At 36.7% G+C, this 17,372-nt stretch overlaps 1 protein-coding gene across 1 annotated transcript; it reads right to left on the bottom strand.

The window, feature by feature from the left end:
• Window positions 1–719: 719 nt before the first annotated feature.
• LOC144839238 (uncharacterized) lies at window positions 720–1,256 on the bottom strand. The gene has a single exon (XM_078694551.1). It carries the CDS (start codon window positions 1,254–1,256, stop codon window positions 720–722), a length of 537 nt encoding a protein of 178 aa, XP_078550677.1.
• Window positions 1,257–17,372: the final 16,116 nt, after the last annotated feature.

The raw sequence follows: 17,372 nt of genomic DNA, 5'->3' as shown, positions 1-17,372 counted from the left end.
CTGTATTTGCTTTAGCCAGGAGAACACTACTCTCCCTGCCAGTCACCCAGGCCAAAGAGAGAGATGTCTCCTTGGATACAGCTCTCTAGGCTTGGGTGTCCAGCAGGGTTCCCATCCCCCATGGACTATTCCATTATCACAAAATCAAACAAAATCACTGAACCATAACAAGTATGACTCAGTAAAAATGAAAAAACAAGAAAATACATACAAGACAAGAAAACATCAAAAAAACAATATTAAAAATAGCTTAATTAAACTGAAATACCAAGCTGTTCATTATTAAAATATTCTTAGCTGTTCATTATTAAAACATTCTTTGGATCTGTGGCCCTGACGTAAACAGCCAAAACACAACCTTTCGTTTTTAATTATTTCTAACTTCCTTTCGTAGTTAGACTCTATGAACTTCTTACACTTTGCTATCTCATGAGGATTCTTGCATAGGTTACAGACCTTTGTAGGCAAAGTGGCACATGCTCTCTTTGATGAACTTGTGAACTGCTCCTTGTGAGCGTTGGCTGTCTGGAACATAGGGATATTTGCTTCCTTCGCTTTGGCCTTCAGAAACTCTGAAAACCTTTCCAAACTTGGGAAGGTTGAAGTATCCATTGATGCACCAACTATACTGCGCCACTTGTTTTCCAGATAGTATGGTAGCTTACTAACTAACTTCATGTTTTCTTGCGGGTAATCAAGAACTCCTAAGTCCGAAATAGTCATTTTTGCGGCAGCCACTTGCAAATAAAATCAGAAAATTTCCTCAGACCCGTATTATCCTTCGCTGAAATCTTCGGCCATTCATTTAGTTTGGTTATCAGCGCGGTAGCTACCACTGATGGGTGTCCGTATCTTCTTTTAAGTTCATTCTTGGCTTGAACATATGCTTCTTCTGTTTGTAGAAGCAGATAATTTGCAACAAGAGCTTTTGGTTCCCCAGCTAGATGTTGTGCTAGTAAACTGAGTCTTTCATAATTGGAACATGTCTTTGCTTCTACCAATGAATTAAATGCTGCCAGCCACGTTGGAAACTTGAGTGGGTCACCATTGAACAGATCTACTCTAATTGGGGGTAATCGTATTGAATCAACCAGTTGTCGGAACGTTGCACTGAGGTCACATTCATTTGCAACTGTCACTGGTGCCTCTTGCTTAATTACGTCACTCTGGTGTTCAACTATTGGTGTATAATGTTTTATTTTCTCTTTTGGTTTCTGATGAAGTGGCTCTAGTACGTTTATCAGAAACCTTACCATTATTCTTCTTTTGAGGCCAGACTGGTGTTGGCTCTTGTGATTTCTCTGTACTTATACCTTCCAATTGGGAAAAGGAAGTAAACAATTCTGTAATTGGTGCTCTTGAATCTTGTGGAGTACTTTGACTTATATCAGGAAGTAATGCTTCTGTGGCATCATCATTAATCGGCTTATCGAGGTTGCTTGTTTGATGACATCATACATCAGATGCAGGTAAATCACCTACTCCATTTAAATCATTACCTGTATCAAAGGCCTCATAAACTTCAGCTTCTGCTTCTGCTTCAGCTAGTAATGTCTCATGCTCAATTCTATTCTTCTTTTGTTTAACTCTTAACTCTTCAGCTTCAGTCTTCTCCATCTCCTGCAGCCTAGCTAATCTTACTTTAATAGCTGCCTTCTTGGCTGATGCCCTAACTCTGGCAGACGAAGAAGACGACGAAGATGCCCCACTTATCATAGATGCAGCATCCATCTTAAAGTGTCAAGAAAACTTCGTGAATGATGTAGAGTTCGTAATTTCTTAAAACTATAGAGCGCCACCAACGGAATCAATCGCAAGTATGATACAAACAAACAGGACAAACTTGGTTGAGAGAAACAAAATATAACTTTAATCCTGATTATCTTGCTCTTAACATGCATACAATATCGCTGTCACTTCGTATCTCGAGGGAGGGATTCACTAAATATGAGAAAACAATAATTAAACATCAATCAATGAAAATTTGGGCAGCACCCGTGCTTTAGCAACATCAACAAATTAATAATTCTAAGTCCTTTATCAATACAATATACATTAAGTATAGCAATTTCCTTATACAGTATTATTATTCAAACAACATACAATAATCAAATGGACCCGTCACAACTCACTAAGGCGCAGGATTGGTCATAGCAATAAATAGCAAACAAATAGCTGTGTAAATGCTATACTTGATACAGCAAACATAGCAATAGAATAGCAAACAAATAGCTGTATAATTGCTATACCTGATACAGCAATAATAGCAAATAATAGCAAACAAATAGCTGTGTAATTGCTATACCTGATACAGCAATAATAGCAAGTAATAGCAAACAAATAGCTGTATAATTGCTATACCTGATACAGCAATAATAGCAAGTAATAGTATCCCCATTTTACACTTTCTCTGGGAAAAAATTAGAAACAAGTGTTTCTCAACTGATTTGTGTCATATGGGGTCTATATATCCACCAAAAAAAAGTTCCAGCTCATCTGGCCTGGGGAAAGCCGCCATTTTGGATTTTCAAAATGGCCGCCATAAAATACAGGTTTTTGCTCATATCTCCTCTTCTACATCATGCATGGAAATGATTTTGGTGGCAAAGTGTATGTTTTGAGGGTCAAGGAATCTAAATACAGCATTTTGAAGTTCACCAATAACCGCCATCTTGTTTTTCAAAATGGCCGCCTTAAAATACAGATTTGTGCTTATCTCAGCTTCTACATCATGTATAGACATGATTTTGGTGGCAAAATGTAGGTTTTGACGGTCAAGGAATCCAAATACAGCATTAATTTGAATTTCACCCAATGGCCGCCATTTTGAAAATCAAAATGGCTGCTATAAAATTTACAGATTTTTCCTCATATCTCAGCTTCTACATCATATGAACGTAATTTTGGTAGAAAAGTATATGTTTTGAAGGTCAAGGAATTCAAATATAGTATTTTAAAGTTCACCTAATGCCCGCCATTTTGTTTTTCAAAATGGCTGCCATAAAATTTACAGATTTGTCCTCGTACCTCAGCTTCTACATCGTGCATGGAAGTGATTTCGGTGGCAATGTTTATGTTTTGAGGGTCAAGAAATCTAAATACAGCTTTTTGAAGTTCACTCAATGGCCACCATTTTGATTGTCAAAATGGCCACCATAAGCTACAGGTTTTTGCTAATTTATGAGCTACTATGATTATGATTTTGCTAAGCCTATGTTTTGAAGGATACAGAATAGAAACAAAATTCAGCTTTTGAAATACAGTTGGAAAGTGATGACGAGAATAAGTCAATATGTTGGTGATAATATATGGGAACCACAATGATTATGACCCCATGAGATACTGTACACAAGAAGACATCAGCGATGTACTGTAACTATATCATTCGCGTGAAGAATCTAAAAATAAAATATTCTAAAAATGTTTGTTAGACGACATTTTAAGATATTTTCCAAATCCTAAAGAGAAGCATGGCCAATTTTAGTTAAGCATATTCCAATCAGATACATTATAGATAAAGCATGTAAAGCAATTTAAAGCAACATATCTTATGTGACTGAATGTATGGTTACCTAATACACTGGGGACTAACACTACTTCACCATAACTGGTCTGGATTTATGCATGTAGGTATAATGCGATAACTGGACAAATCGACGATAGTTTAATAATGCCGATCATTCTTTTTTATCCAATTAACATGTCAACAGTTTATACAATGGTACAGCCACTCTGAAAACGTATATCTAGCTGCTCATCTACCAGTCATAATAATCAGACACGGAGGAGTTTATCTTTTCGGGAGCTTTCTTGGTTATTTTGGACATACTGGTGGGTTGAGGTTTTGAAGTTGTGCATAACCTACTTTAAAGAGAGCTGTATATTCTAAAGATCTTAGAAGATGCAGCTATGTATCATATAATGATGACACGAGATGAGGATGTACCATTTTGTCTCCAGATATAGACACAGTATAGGACAATTGACCATGATACGACAAATTTCCATATACATACAATACAAGATGTTCCAAAAGAATGGATATCATGCAACGTGTTATAATGGTGAAGAATCAGTTTTCAGACATGAGCACATGACAATAGAGAAAACCTTATGTATCTTGAAATTTGTCTTTCAGCATTTCCAGATATAGCCTTCCACTTTTGGCATTTTGGCCATGACCAGCTGCTGCAAATATGAAAGCATACTGTAGATGCTATATCTGAACCTGGAGCTCCCAATTGCACAATCATGACTAAAAAGTTATACCATCTAATGATACAGCCACAGCTTAAATGTTCTTGATATCTTTTTGACTTTCCCAGAAAGCTCTTAAGAATCTTTCGAGTTTGACGACAAATGCCAGTTTTCTTTCTCCAATTATTATTATTACTTTACGTCACATTGGTTGATCGAAGGTTATTAGGATGGCAGATAAGCAGCTAGATTTAAACATAAATGCAGACCATTTAGGCTGACTAGTGTTGATCTCCCAGTGTATTACCATGTATTCATAAGATATGTTACTTGATTTATCCATAAGTTGTACTTTTAACTGCAAGTTGGCCATGCTTCTCTTTATATTTGGAAAATATCTTTACATGTCTATGTAACTTCTTTAGAATATCTTGTTTATTAGTTTCTTCTCGCGAATGATAGTTACAGTACACTCTCTGGTATCTTCTTGTGTACCTCTTTGGTCGTAATCAGTATGGTTGGGAATTTTAAAACTATTACTGTATTTAACAAACTGTATTAAAAAAAAAGAAGCAACATCTAAAGCCAGTGGAGCAGAAGCCTTCAACTATGAAGTTTGGTCCTAAATGGAATAAGAAGATCTGATCACTTTCCGACTCTGTATTTTAGAATGCTGATTTTTTATTCTGTAACAATCAAAACATAGACTTAGTTATCAAAATCATGTCTTCATTATGTATAGGAGCTACGAAATTAGCAAAACCTGTATTTTATGGCGACCATTTTGAAAAACAAAATGGTGGCCATTAAGTGAACTTCAAAAAAATGTTGTAATTGAAATCCTTGACCCTCAAAATATATACATTGCCACCAAAATCACTTCCATACATTATGTGGAAGCTGAGATAAGAGCAAAAATCTGTATTTTTATGGTGGCCATTTTAAAAATCCCAGGCCAGATGAGCTGGAACTTTTTTTTGGTGGATATATAGAACCTATATAACTCAAATCAGTTGAGAAACACTTGGCCATTGAGTGAATTACGAAAATGCTGTTTTTCGATTTCTTGACACTCACAACTACACTTTGTCACTAAAATCACGTTCATACACGATGTAGAAGTTGAGATGAGTACAAATCTGTATTTTATGGCGGCCATTTTGAAAAACAAGATGGCGGACATTCAGTAAACTTCAAAATGCTGTATTTGGATTCATTGACCCTCAAAACATATACTTTGCCACCAAAATCATATCCATACATGATGTGGAAGCTGATATATGAGCAAAAATATGTATTTTATGGCGGCCATTTTAAAAATCCAAAATGGCGGCTTTCCCCAGGCCAGATGAGCTGGAACTTTTTTTTGGTGGATATATAGAACCTATATAACTCAAATCAGTTGAGAAACACTTGTTTCTAATTTTTTCCCAGATTGGCCCTTTTTAGACTTAAAATAGGGATACTATAATAGCAAACAAATAGCTGTGGAATTGCTATACCTGATACAGCAATAATAGCAAGTAATAGCAAACAAATAGCTGTGTAATTGCTATACCTGATACAGCAATAATAGCAAGTAATAGCAAACAAATAGCTGTGTATATGCTATACTTGATACAGCAAACATAGCAATAGAATAGCAAACAAATAGCTGTATAATTGCTATACCTGATACAGCAATAATAGCAAAGGATAGCAAACAAATAGCTGTGTAATTGCTATACCTGATACAGCAATAATAGCAAATAATAGCAAACAAATAGCTGTGTAATTGCTATACCTGATACAGCAATAATAGCAAATAATAGCAAACAAATAGCTGTGTAATTGCTATATATGATACAGCAATAATAGCAAATAATAGCAAACAAATAGCTGTATAATTGCTATACCTGATACAGCAATAATAGCAAATAATAGCAAACAAATAGCTGTGTAATTGCTATACCTGATACAGCAATAATAGCAAACTAGATTTAATTCGTCACTATGACGAATTATAGGTTATATGCATTTGATTAAAATAAAGATAATTGATTTGTAAAAGATATATTGATTGATTGATTTTCTCTCTTTAATCTTTAATTATTTATAATATATGCTAAGATCTTGCTAAGGCAAATACAATAGCCGGTATCGCAATCCGATCAAAGATCCCTCTGCGTATAATGTCATATTTGTTACATAATAATAAAGACATAAGTTTCTTTTTATCTAAATTTCATTATAAATCATGTGTATAATCTATACACTTTACTTGTTTACTTGTTTACTTGTTTCCCGTACACTTTCGTCTACGGGATCGAGGCGAAGCACTCAGTGCTTAAAAGCCCCTCTTAGCAATAAAATCATATTCAATATAGGGTGAAAACTTCAGCGGGTGGTTAGACCATGCGACGTTAAGTTTTGCTTTGAACGAGTTCACCGTAGCACATGAAACTACATCCGTAGGCAGAGCATTCCATAAGAGAATAACTCTCCTGGAGAAGGTGTCCCTCCTAATATTAAGACGAGAGCTTTTAAACTTGAGTTTATATGTGTGTCCACGGGTCCGAGATTCTAGATCAATTTCAAAAAATGTGTTGATCGAGATACGATCGAAACCCTTAACAATCCTAAAAACTTGGATAATATCCGCTCTCTGCCTTCGATATCTCATAGTAGGAAGACCAAGAATTCTCAAACGTTGTTCATAAGGGATATTTCGGTACCTAGGAATCAATCTTGTTGCTCTTTGCTGGACCTTCTCTATTTCATCCTGATCTCGTTTTCTAATAGGATTATAAACAGTGTTACAATATTCAAGCGTTGGCCTGACAATAGACTTATACAGCTTCAAAAATCCATCTTTATTCAAGAATTTAAAAGATCTATAAATCATTCCTAGTTTCTTATTAGCCCTTTTACAGATATCCGCTACATGCAAATTAAAGATTAAACTAGGATCAAAGGTAACACCCAGATCTTTCTCCTGCTTTACCTCATGTAGTAAATTACCAGCCATTGAATACAAGAACTTAAGATTATCACGACCATAATGAAATACCTTACACTTAGTGTCATTAAATGGCAATTGCCAAACATTAGACCAATGGGAAGCACTGTCAATGTCTCTCTGAAATAAATCAGCATCATCAATGTTATTGACCACTCTATACAACTTAGTGTCGTCTGCAAATAAACGTATACTAGATTCGACAACATCAGGTAAATCGTTAATGAAGATTGAAAATAAGATTGGGCCCACAACGCTACCCTGTGGAATTCCACTTAATACTGGAGCCTGTGATGATAATTGACCATTGACACTAACTCGTTGCGTTCTATTTGACAAATAATTAGAGAACCAACCTAGTAGATTTCCCGTAATACCAAAACCTTTCAATTTGACTAGAAGCCTTTGGTGTGGCACACTATCAAAAGCCTTTTTATAGTCTAAATAGACACAATCAAAGCTATCATGGTTATCCAGGTTAGTAGTCCAACTCTCCAGGACATCAAGTAGTTGTAATGCACATGATCTACCTTGTCTGAATCCAAATTGTTCGTTGCACAAAAGACCATTACTCTCAAGATACATTACAAGTTTATCCCTAATAATCCTTTCCATCATTTTCCCTATGACCGACGTTAAACTAACCGGTCTATAGTTAGCCGGGTCCTCCTTTTTGCCTTTTTTGAATATAGGTATTACAATTGCCTCCTTCCACGATAGAGGGACCTTCTGATCATTGAATAATCTAGTGAATATCAGACTGAGAGGGTAAGCAATTTGATCCTTTAATTCAATCAAAACCCGTGGGTGAAAGCCATCAGGGCCAGCTGACTTATCTATAACTAAGTTAGACAACAGCTTGTGAATATCTTCTACACTAAACTCAATATCTGACAAAGAAGCCTCAATCTTTTTATCCAGATTTGGAACATTCGATAAGTTCTCCTTACAAAAGACACTGCTAAAAAACGAATTAAAAGACTCGGCTTTCTCTTGGTCATCTACAACAAGTTTACCCTCAAAATTTCTAAGAGTTGGAATACCAGATCTGGTTTTTAACTGAGAATTTACATAGCGCCAGAAAGACTTTTCATTGACTTTAACCTCATTTGCAATCTTATTTTCAAGGATGCTTTTAGAACTCTTAATCAAGTTGACAGTATCATTCCTTACTCTAATAAACGTGTTCCATTTGACACTAGCACTTTCATGCCCTTTACGCTTTGCTTTGATATACTGTTTCCAGCATTTATTCTTCTGTTTAATAGACTTATCAACCTCCTTAGTAAACCACAAAGGTCTCTTAAAATTCCCAGACAAGTGTTTCTTACACTTTGGAACAAACTGTTCCATACCTCTAGATAAAATCTCATCAAAAGAACCGTGCGAGTATAACCCGTCCTTATCCAATAACTCAGTGTCCCAATCGACACTATCAAGAAAACCACGAAACTTATCATAATCAGCATGGAAATAATTTCTGACCTCTACCACCTCATCTTTGATTAAGTTAACAGGAATTTTAAATCGAAGTACCATATGATCACTCTTACCTAAGGGTGGAGCTTGAAGGACCTCACTAATAGAATCCTCATTTGATGTAAATACCAGGTCCAGAACATTGGGCTGTTCTCCTATTCTATAACGGGTTGAAAAATAAGTCATTAATGGTGTCGAAAAAATTATGACTATTTTTACCATCTTCACCAGTCACATATCCTAGCTCCCAATTAATACTCCTATAATTAAAATCTCCAACTATAATAAAATCGGAACAAGAAAAGGATGCCACTTTTCTAAACAGAGAACACAAGGCAGAATTATTGACATTAGATCCGGAGTCACTTCTATACACACATCCAATTAAAAAGGTGCGATCTTTGACTCTAATCTCAACAAACATGGATTCCTCAAACAAAATATCTTTAAACAAAACAGGAGTGGCAGACATCCCATTTCGAACATAAATAACAACTCCTCTACCAGATGAAAGCTTTTCATTTGGCAAAAACATCTGATATCCAGGTATATGAAACTCTTCTATAGACAATTCAAAAAGGTACTTCTTTGGTAGAATCTCAGTCAAAGCAATGATATCAGCTTTCTCTGAAGATAAACGCAACAAAAGCTCATTCTTCTTATTTAGAAGGGAATCACAATTTGTATAAAACACATTAAAAAAATCATTAACATCTTCTGACTGCGTGGAACTTACATTGTTAGGCAGTGTTCTCTTCCGATTGGGTAGTGCTTTGGGAACGAAACCGAGTTATTTTCCCCCTTCTAATTACCAAGTCTTTTTCCCCTTTGCTTTGCCTATCCCTCAATATGTCCCTAAGTTTATTATACTCATCCCGTTCCTTTATTGTTCTATCATTACTTACTGCGCACTTTTTTTGTATCGCAATTTCAAAGGCATCTCTTTTGGTGCATTCCTCCTTGAAAACTACCTTTATTGGGCGGCACCCATCTTCACTGCCTTTACCCACCCGGAAAAATGTTCTCATTTCGACCTCTAAGTCAATATCCTCGAAAATACCTGTCAATTTACTAAGGTCATCATTTTTTCTTGTATCTGAGTCATTACTCTTAGACTCTTCTATTCTATATAGCATCAAATTAGATTTTCTTTTCAATCTCTCATTTTCATCCTTAAGTCTATTTTCAATTATTGTCTTAACCTCCTCATTATTAACAACCCTAAATGTCCGGGATAACTTTTTAATATCCTCTTTATTGACCTCTACCTCAGATTTAATCGCTTCAATTGTTTTAATCATGGTTTTTTGTGTCTCATTAACATTATTAATAAGACCCATGAAATTGCCTACTGAGACTGAGCAGCTCCTACAGTACCAAAAAATGGATGAGTCATCTTTGGATAGCCACTTATATTTGGCTTCATTAATTTTCTGACAGTCTATGTGGAACCATAGCTTACAAAGACCGCATAAAACCGACTTGCCACCAGTCATGAAATGGCCACCACATGAACCACATTCGTCTTCACCCTCGATATCTACTACCGTTTTATCAATTGTGCCTCCTGCATTACGTGATCTAGGCTTAGGCCTGGCACCTTGGTCTTTGCTTTTGGAAGCCATGTCCTAACTGCTTACACAACCCTAGGCCTAGCAAAGATAATCAGAAACAAATCTCACCAGTCCTTAGAATACACTAAGAGCTCAAGCCAAAATTTGAAGCACAATAAAAAAGATCGTAAAAAAACTTTGCAAACCCAGCCAGTAATAATAAAGAAATTTCCGACTTCAGAAACACGTCCCACTACCATAAATCGCGCACAAATAAACTAGGGGGCCTAGGCCTAGCTTATTTCTTAGCGAATGGAGCCTAGGCAGAGGCCTAGCAAAGACAATCCAAAAAAAGAAAAATCTCACCAGTCCTAGAAACACTAAGAGTTCAAGTCAAAATTTGAATCAATAATATTAGGAATGATATGAAAGTAAAAGATCGTAAAAAACTTTACCAACTCCGCCAGTAAAAATAAAGAAATTTCCAACTTCAGAAACACGTCCCACTACCGTAAAGAGCGCACAATAAACTAGGGGGCCTAGGCCTAGCTTATTTCTTATCGAATGGAGCCTAGGCAGAGGCCTAGCAAAGACAATCCAATAAAAAAGAAAAATCTCACCAGTCCAAGAAACACTAAGAGTTCAAGTCAAAATTTGAATCAATAATATTAGGAATGATATGAAGTAAAAGATCGTAAAAAACTTTACCAACTCCGCCAGTAAAAATAAAGAAATTTCCAACTTCAGAAACACGACCCACACCGTAAAGAGCGCACAACAAACTAGGGGGCCTAGGCCTAGCCTATTTCTTAGCGTATGGTGCCCAGGCAGAAGCCTGGAATAATCTACAGCTAAGGCAAGTAAAATTGAATCAAAAGAAGAGTAAAGGGAGTTTTATATTATTTAAGAGACACCAAATCTATACAAAACAAGCAAACAAGATTCAAAGACTTTCCGATTACAGAAATTCGTCCAACCACAAACCCAGGCCTAGCAAGACAATCTCAAAAAATCTCTCCAATCGAAAGATAAATCGAATAAAACAAGGGCTTAAGCTACATTTGTAGCAATAAGAAGAGTGATGGAGACTTTATGTAAGTAAAAATCGTGAAAAAACTATACAAAACCAGCAAACAAGATTCAAAACTTTTACAACTTCAGAAACACGTCCAACCACCATGAAGCGCCCTCTATACTTATGATATTATTAAAGAAAGGTTGTAAAACAGAAATCGGGAAAAAATAGTGCGCATTAACGTTTAACGCGCAGTGCGCGTGCAAAATTCTGCGCACTCGTGGCAATTTTTTAAACGCTTAAAATTGCCTGAAACGTACTCTAATTTCATCGAAAATAAATGTTGACAATTTTAAAACTTTTAAGCGCGCGTACGCATGCGTTATATGCGCTACGCACGTAATTATATTGCCATATGATGAAATATGACCTGAAATTTATGAGTACCAAATTTTGTTTAAAAGTGATTCATGCTTGTGAAGATATGATTACAAACGTGATTTCATTAAATCGCGCGTAGACCGCGTAATTTATGATTGCGCACCGTGAAAACGTGACCACATCGATACCTGGCCATAAGGAATATACTCTGAAAAATTGACTTAGCTAGATGAAACTGATGCCAAGATAAATATGAGAAAACAATAATTAAACATCAATCAATGAAAATTTGGGCAGCACCCGTGCTTTAGCAACATCAACAAATTAATAATTCTAAGTCCTTTATCAATACAATATACATTAAGTATAGCAATTTCCTTATACAGTATTATTATTCAAACAACATACAATAATCAAATGGACCCGTCACAACTCACTAAGGCGCAGGATTGGTCATAGCAATAAATAGCAAACAAATAGCTGTGTAAATGCTATACTTGATACAGCAAACATAGCAATAGAATAGCAAACAAATAGCTGTATAATTGCTATACCTGATACAGCAATAATAGCAAATAATAGCAAACAAATAGCTGTATAATTGCTATACCTGATACAGCAACAATAGCAAATAATAGCAAACAAATAGCTGTGTAATTGCTATACCTCATACAGCAATAATAGCTGTATAATTGCTATACCTGATACAGCAATAATAGCAAATAATAGCAAAGAAATAGCTGTGTAATTGCTATACCTGATACAGCAATAATAGCAAGTAATAGCAAACAAATAGCTGTGGAATTGCTATACCTGATACAGCAATAATAGCAAGTAATAGCAAACAAATAGCTGTGTAATTGCTATACAAAACAGGCTGAAAATAGCCTTGGAATAGCTGTTCTAATCCTCAGCTATAGCTGCTATAGTTGCTATACCTGATATAGCAAAAATAGCTGCTATAGCAGTAACACTTAACCCTTGGACTTAAATAGCATAATAGCAAATCAATAGCAACCATAACTGCTTTTCTAGCTATAGCAAAAATAGCTGCTATAGCAGTCACACTTAACCCTTAGACTTCAATAGCACAATAGCATATCAGTAGCAACCACAACTGCTTTTCCGGGTATAGCAAAAATAGCTGCTATAGCAGTCAGACTTAACCCTTAGACTTCAATAGCACAATAGCATATCAGTAGCAACCACAACTGCTTTTCGAGCTATAGCAAAAATAGCTGCTATAGCAGTAACACTTAACTCTCAGACTTCAATAGCAAATCAATAGCAACCATAACTGCTTTTCCAGCTATAGCAAAAATAGCTGCTATAGCAGTAACACTTAACCCTTAGACTTCAATAGCATATAGCAAATCAATAGCAACCATAACTGCTTTACGAGCTATAGCAAAAATAGCTGCTATAGCAGTAACACTTAACTCTCAGACTTCAATAGCACAATAGCATATCAGTAGCAACCACAACTGCTTTTCCTGCTATAGCAGAAATAGCTGCTATAGCGGTGAAACAATTAACCCTTACACTTCAATAGCATAATAGCGTATCAGTAGCAACCACAACTGCTTTTCCAGCAATAGCAAAAATAGCTGTTATAGCAGTAACACTTAACCCTTAGACTTCAATAGCATAATAGCAAATCAATAGCAACCATAACTGCTTTTCGAGCTATAGCAAAAATAGCTGCTATAGCAGTAACACTTAACTCTCAGACTTCAATAGCACAATAGCATATCAGTAGCAACCACAACTGCTTTTCCGGGTATAGCAAAAATAGCTGCTATAGCAGTCAGACTTAACCCTTAGACTTCAATAGCATAATAGCATATCAGTAGCAACCACAACTGCTTTTCCGGCTATAGCAAAAATAGCTGCTATAGCAGTAACACTTAACTCTCAGACTTCAATAGCACAATAGCATATCAGTAGCAACCACAACTGCTTTTCCTGCTATAGCAGATATAGCTGCTATAGCGGTGAAACACTTAACCCTTACACTTCAATAGCATAATAGCGTATCAGTAGCAACCACAACTGCTTTTCCAGCTATAGCAAAAATAGCTGCTATAGCAGTAACACTTAACCCTTAGACTTCAAAAGCATAATTACAAATCAATAGCAACCATAACTGCTTTTCCAGCTATAGCAAAAATAGCTGCTATAGCAGTAACACTTAACCCTTGGACTTCAATAGCATAATAGCATATCAGTAGCAACCACAGCTGCTTTTCTAGCTATAGCAAAAATAGCTGCTATAGCAGTCACACTTAACCCTTAGTCTTCAATAGCATAATAGCATATCAGTAGCAACCACAACTGCTTTTCCGGCTATAGCAAAAATAGCTGCTATAGCAGTCACACTTAACCCTTAGTCTTCAATAGCATAATAGCATTTCAGTAGCAACCACAACTGCTTTTCCGGCTATAGCAAAAATAGCTGCTATAGCAGTCAGACTTGACCCTTAGACTTCAATAGCACAATAGCATATCATTAGCAATCACATCTGCTTTTCGAGCTATAGCAGAAATAGCTGCTATAGCAGTGAAACACTTAACCCTTCAAATTCAATAGCATAATACGAATACGAATAGAACTTTATTGCAATCAAACGAAAGATTGAAGTTTAACAAAAGCGTTTCACTCAGAAAAATAAAATGCAATATACAAATATAAAAGACATTCAGAAATGTAGAACATACAATCAAAAAATTAACACAAAATTACAATTAAAAATCACTTATAATAGCATATCAGTAGCAACCACAACTGCTTTTCGAGCTATAGCAAAAATAGCTGCTATAGCAGTAACACTTAACTCTCAGACTTCAATAGCACAATAGTATGGAACGCCTCCTCTGCCTTCAGTTCACAATGGTCATGCAGTACACACCAATCGTCATGCAGTACACACCAATGGTCATGCAGTACACACCAATGGTCATGCAGTACACACCAATCGTCGTTCACATTTATCATACAGTACACACCAATCGTCATGCAGTACACACCAATCGTCATGCAGTACACACCAATCGTCATGCAGTACACACCAATCGTCATGCAGTACACACCAATCGTCATGCAGTACACACCAAACATCATGCAGTACACACCAATTGTCATGCAGTACACACCAAACATCATGCAGTACACACCAATGGTCATGCAGTACACACCAATTGTCATGCAGTACACACCAATCGTCATGCAGTACACACCAATCGTCATGCAGTGAAATATTGCGTAATTTATACCGCCACCTATCGACAAAATCGAATATCACGTGACGTTTATTAGACGGCTGTAAAACTAGGCCATCGACTCTAAGATTTCTTTTATGTTTGACATACTGTACTTATTTTAACCGCTACACATCTCTGTGAATGCTCTGTTTTTTATATATACAATAATTTATTATGCGAGACACAGGCGCGGCTAGGAGGCCATTGCAATTATTGAATTCCATAAAAGAAGTTTAAATAGTCTTAGTTTTACAGCCGTCTAATAAACCTTACGTGATATTCGATTTTGTCGATAGGTGGCGGTATAAACTCCGCAATATTTGACTGCATGACGATTGGTGTGTACTGCATGACAATTGGTGTGTACTGCATGATGTTTGGTGTGTACTGCATGACGATTGGTGTGTACTGCATGACGATTGGTGTGTACTGCATGATAAATGTGAACGACGATTGGTGTGTACTGCATGACCATTGGTGTGTACTGCATGACGATTGGTGTGTACTGCATGACGATTGGTGTGTACTGCATGACGATTGGTGTGTACTGCATGACGATTGGTGTGTACTGCATGACGATTGGTGTGTACTGCATGATGTTTGGTGTGTACTGCATGACGATTGGTGTGTACTGCATGACGATTGGTGTGTACTGCATGACCATTAGTGTGTACTGCATGACGATTGGTGTGTACTGCATGACGATTGGTGTGTACTGCATGATAAATGTGAACTGAAGGCAGAGGAGGCGTTCCATACAATAGCATATCAGTAGCAACCACAACTGCTTTTCTATGGAACGCCTCCTCTGCCTTCAGTTCACATTTATCATGCAGTACACACCAATCGTCATGCAGTACACACCAATCGTCATGCAGTACACACCAATCGTCATGCAGTACACACCAATCGTCATGCAGTACACACCGATCGTCATGCAGTACACACCAATCGTCATGCAGTACACACCAAACATCATGCAGTACACACCAATCGTCATGCAGTACACACCAAACATCATGCAGTACACACCAATCGTCATGCAGTACACACCAATCGCCATGCAGTACACACCAATGGTCATGCAGTACACACCAATCGTCATGCAGTCAAATATTGCGTAATTTATACCGCCACCTACCGACAAAATCGAATATCACGTGACGTTTATTAGACGGCTGTAAAACTAAGACTATTTATTATTTCTTTTATGGAATTCAATGATTACAATGGCCTCCTAGCCGCGCCTACGTCCTATAGATTCCAAGATTTCTGTAATAGTTTTGCCAGCCATTTTAGTCATAAAGCACGTGCGATGTAGTAGTAGACATCGTGAGTTGCTGTAGTATACAGTTTGAATAGCCTTAGTTTTACAGTCGTCTAATAAACGTCACGTGATATTGGATTTTGTCGATAGGTGGCGGTATAAATTACGCAATATTTGACTGCATGACGATTGGTGTGTACTGCATGACGATTGGTGTGTACTGCATGATGTTTGGTGTGTACTGCATGATGTTTGGTGTGTACTGCATGACCATTGGTGTGTACTGCATGACGATTGGTGTGTACTGCATGACGTTTGGTGTGTACTGCATGATGTTTGGTGTGTACTGCATGACGATTGGTGTGTACTGCATGACGATTGGTGTGTACTGCATGACCATTGGTGTGTACTGCATGACGATTGGTGTGTACTGCATGACCATTGGTGTGTACTGCATGATAAATGTGAACTGAAGGCAGAGGAGGCGTTCCATACTTTTCCAGCTATTGCAGAAATAGCTGCTATAGCAGTGAAACACTTAGCCCTTAGACTTCAATAGCACAATAACATATCAGTAGCAACCACAACTGCTTTTCCAGCTATAAGCAGAAATAGCAATATTAGCATAAATAGCATGGTTAAAGCAACAAATAGCAAAAAAAACCTGTATGCTACAACACAAGTATAAGCTCTGAAAACTCCAAAATAACCAATCCTGCGCTTTACTCTCACAACTAGGCCCTAATCTCTGCACTAGCAAAACACAGTACTGTAAACAACAGTAACACGCCGTCGTAGGCTGTAATTTAGGGCTATTAGCTAGGCTTACAAAATTCAACTAATAACATTAACATTCAATAACAAGATAATATAATTATCTTGTACTGGGGAAGGGTTAGCGTGTGTTGCATGAGAGAAAGCTCTGCAATTTTATTTCTGACTATTTTAGTTTTTGTGTCAGGATCAGCTGGAGAGGGAACTTCACAAACATATTGCTAACTCATTGAGTTGAACCAAACATGACACTACTAAATAACACTTAAAACTGGGTCGATGAAATAAAACATAATCTTATGCCTTTAAAGTGTACTGAATGTTTTAAAGTCATAAACGGTTGAGAAAAAAACAAACATGGATGTATTTATATATATTGTTTTTCTAGCTGTTTTACTTTATCGTTTTGATTTAGCTTTTCGTTTTTTTTTTGTATCTCTATTGAGA

This window comes from Antedon bifida, chromosome 4 (genome assembly GCF_963402885.1).
Source record: "Antedon bifida chromosome 4, ecAntBifi1.1, whole genome shotgun sequence".
In the NCBI taxonomy this organism is placed as follows: domain Eukaryota; kingdom Metazoa; phylum Echinodermata; class Crinoidea; order Comatulida; family Antedonidae; genus Antedon; species Antedon bifida.
This window is presented reverse-complemented; position numbering and strand designations above follow the sequence as displayed.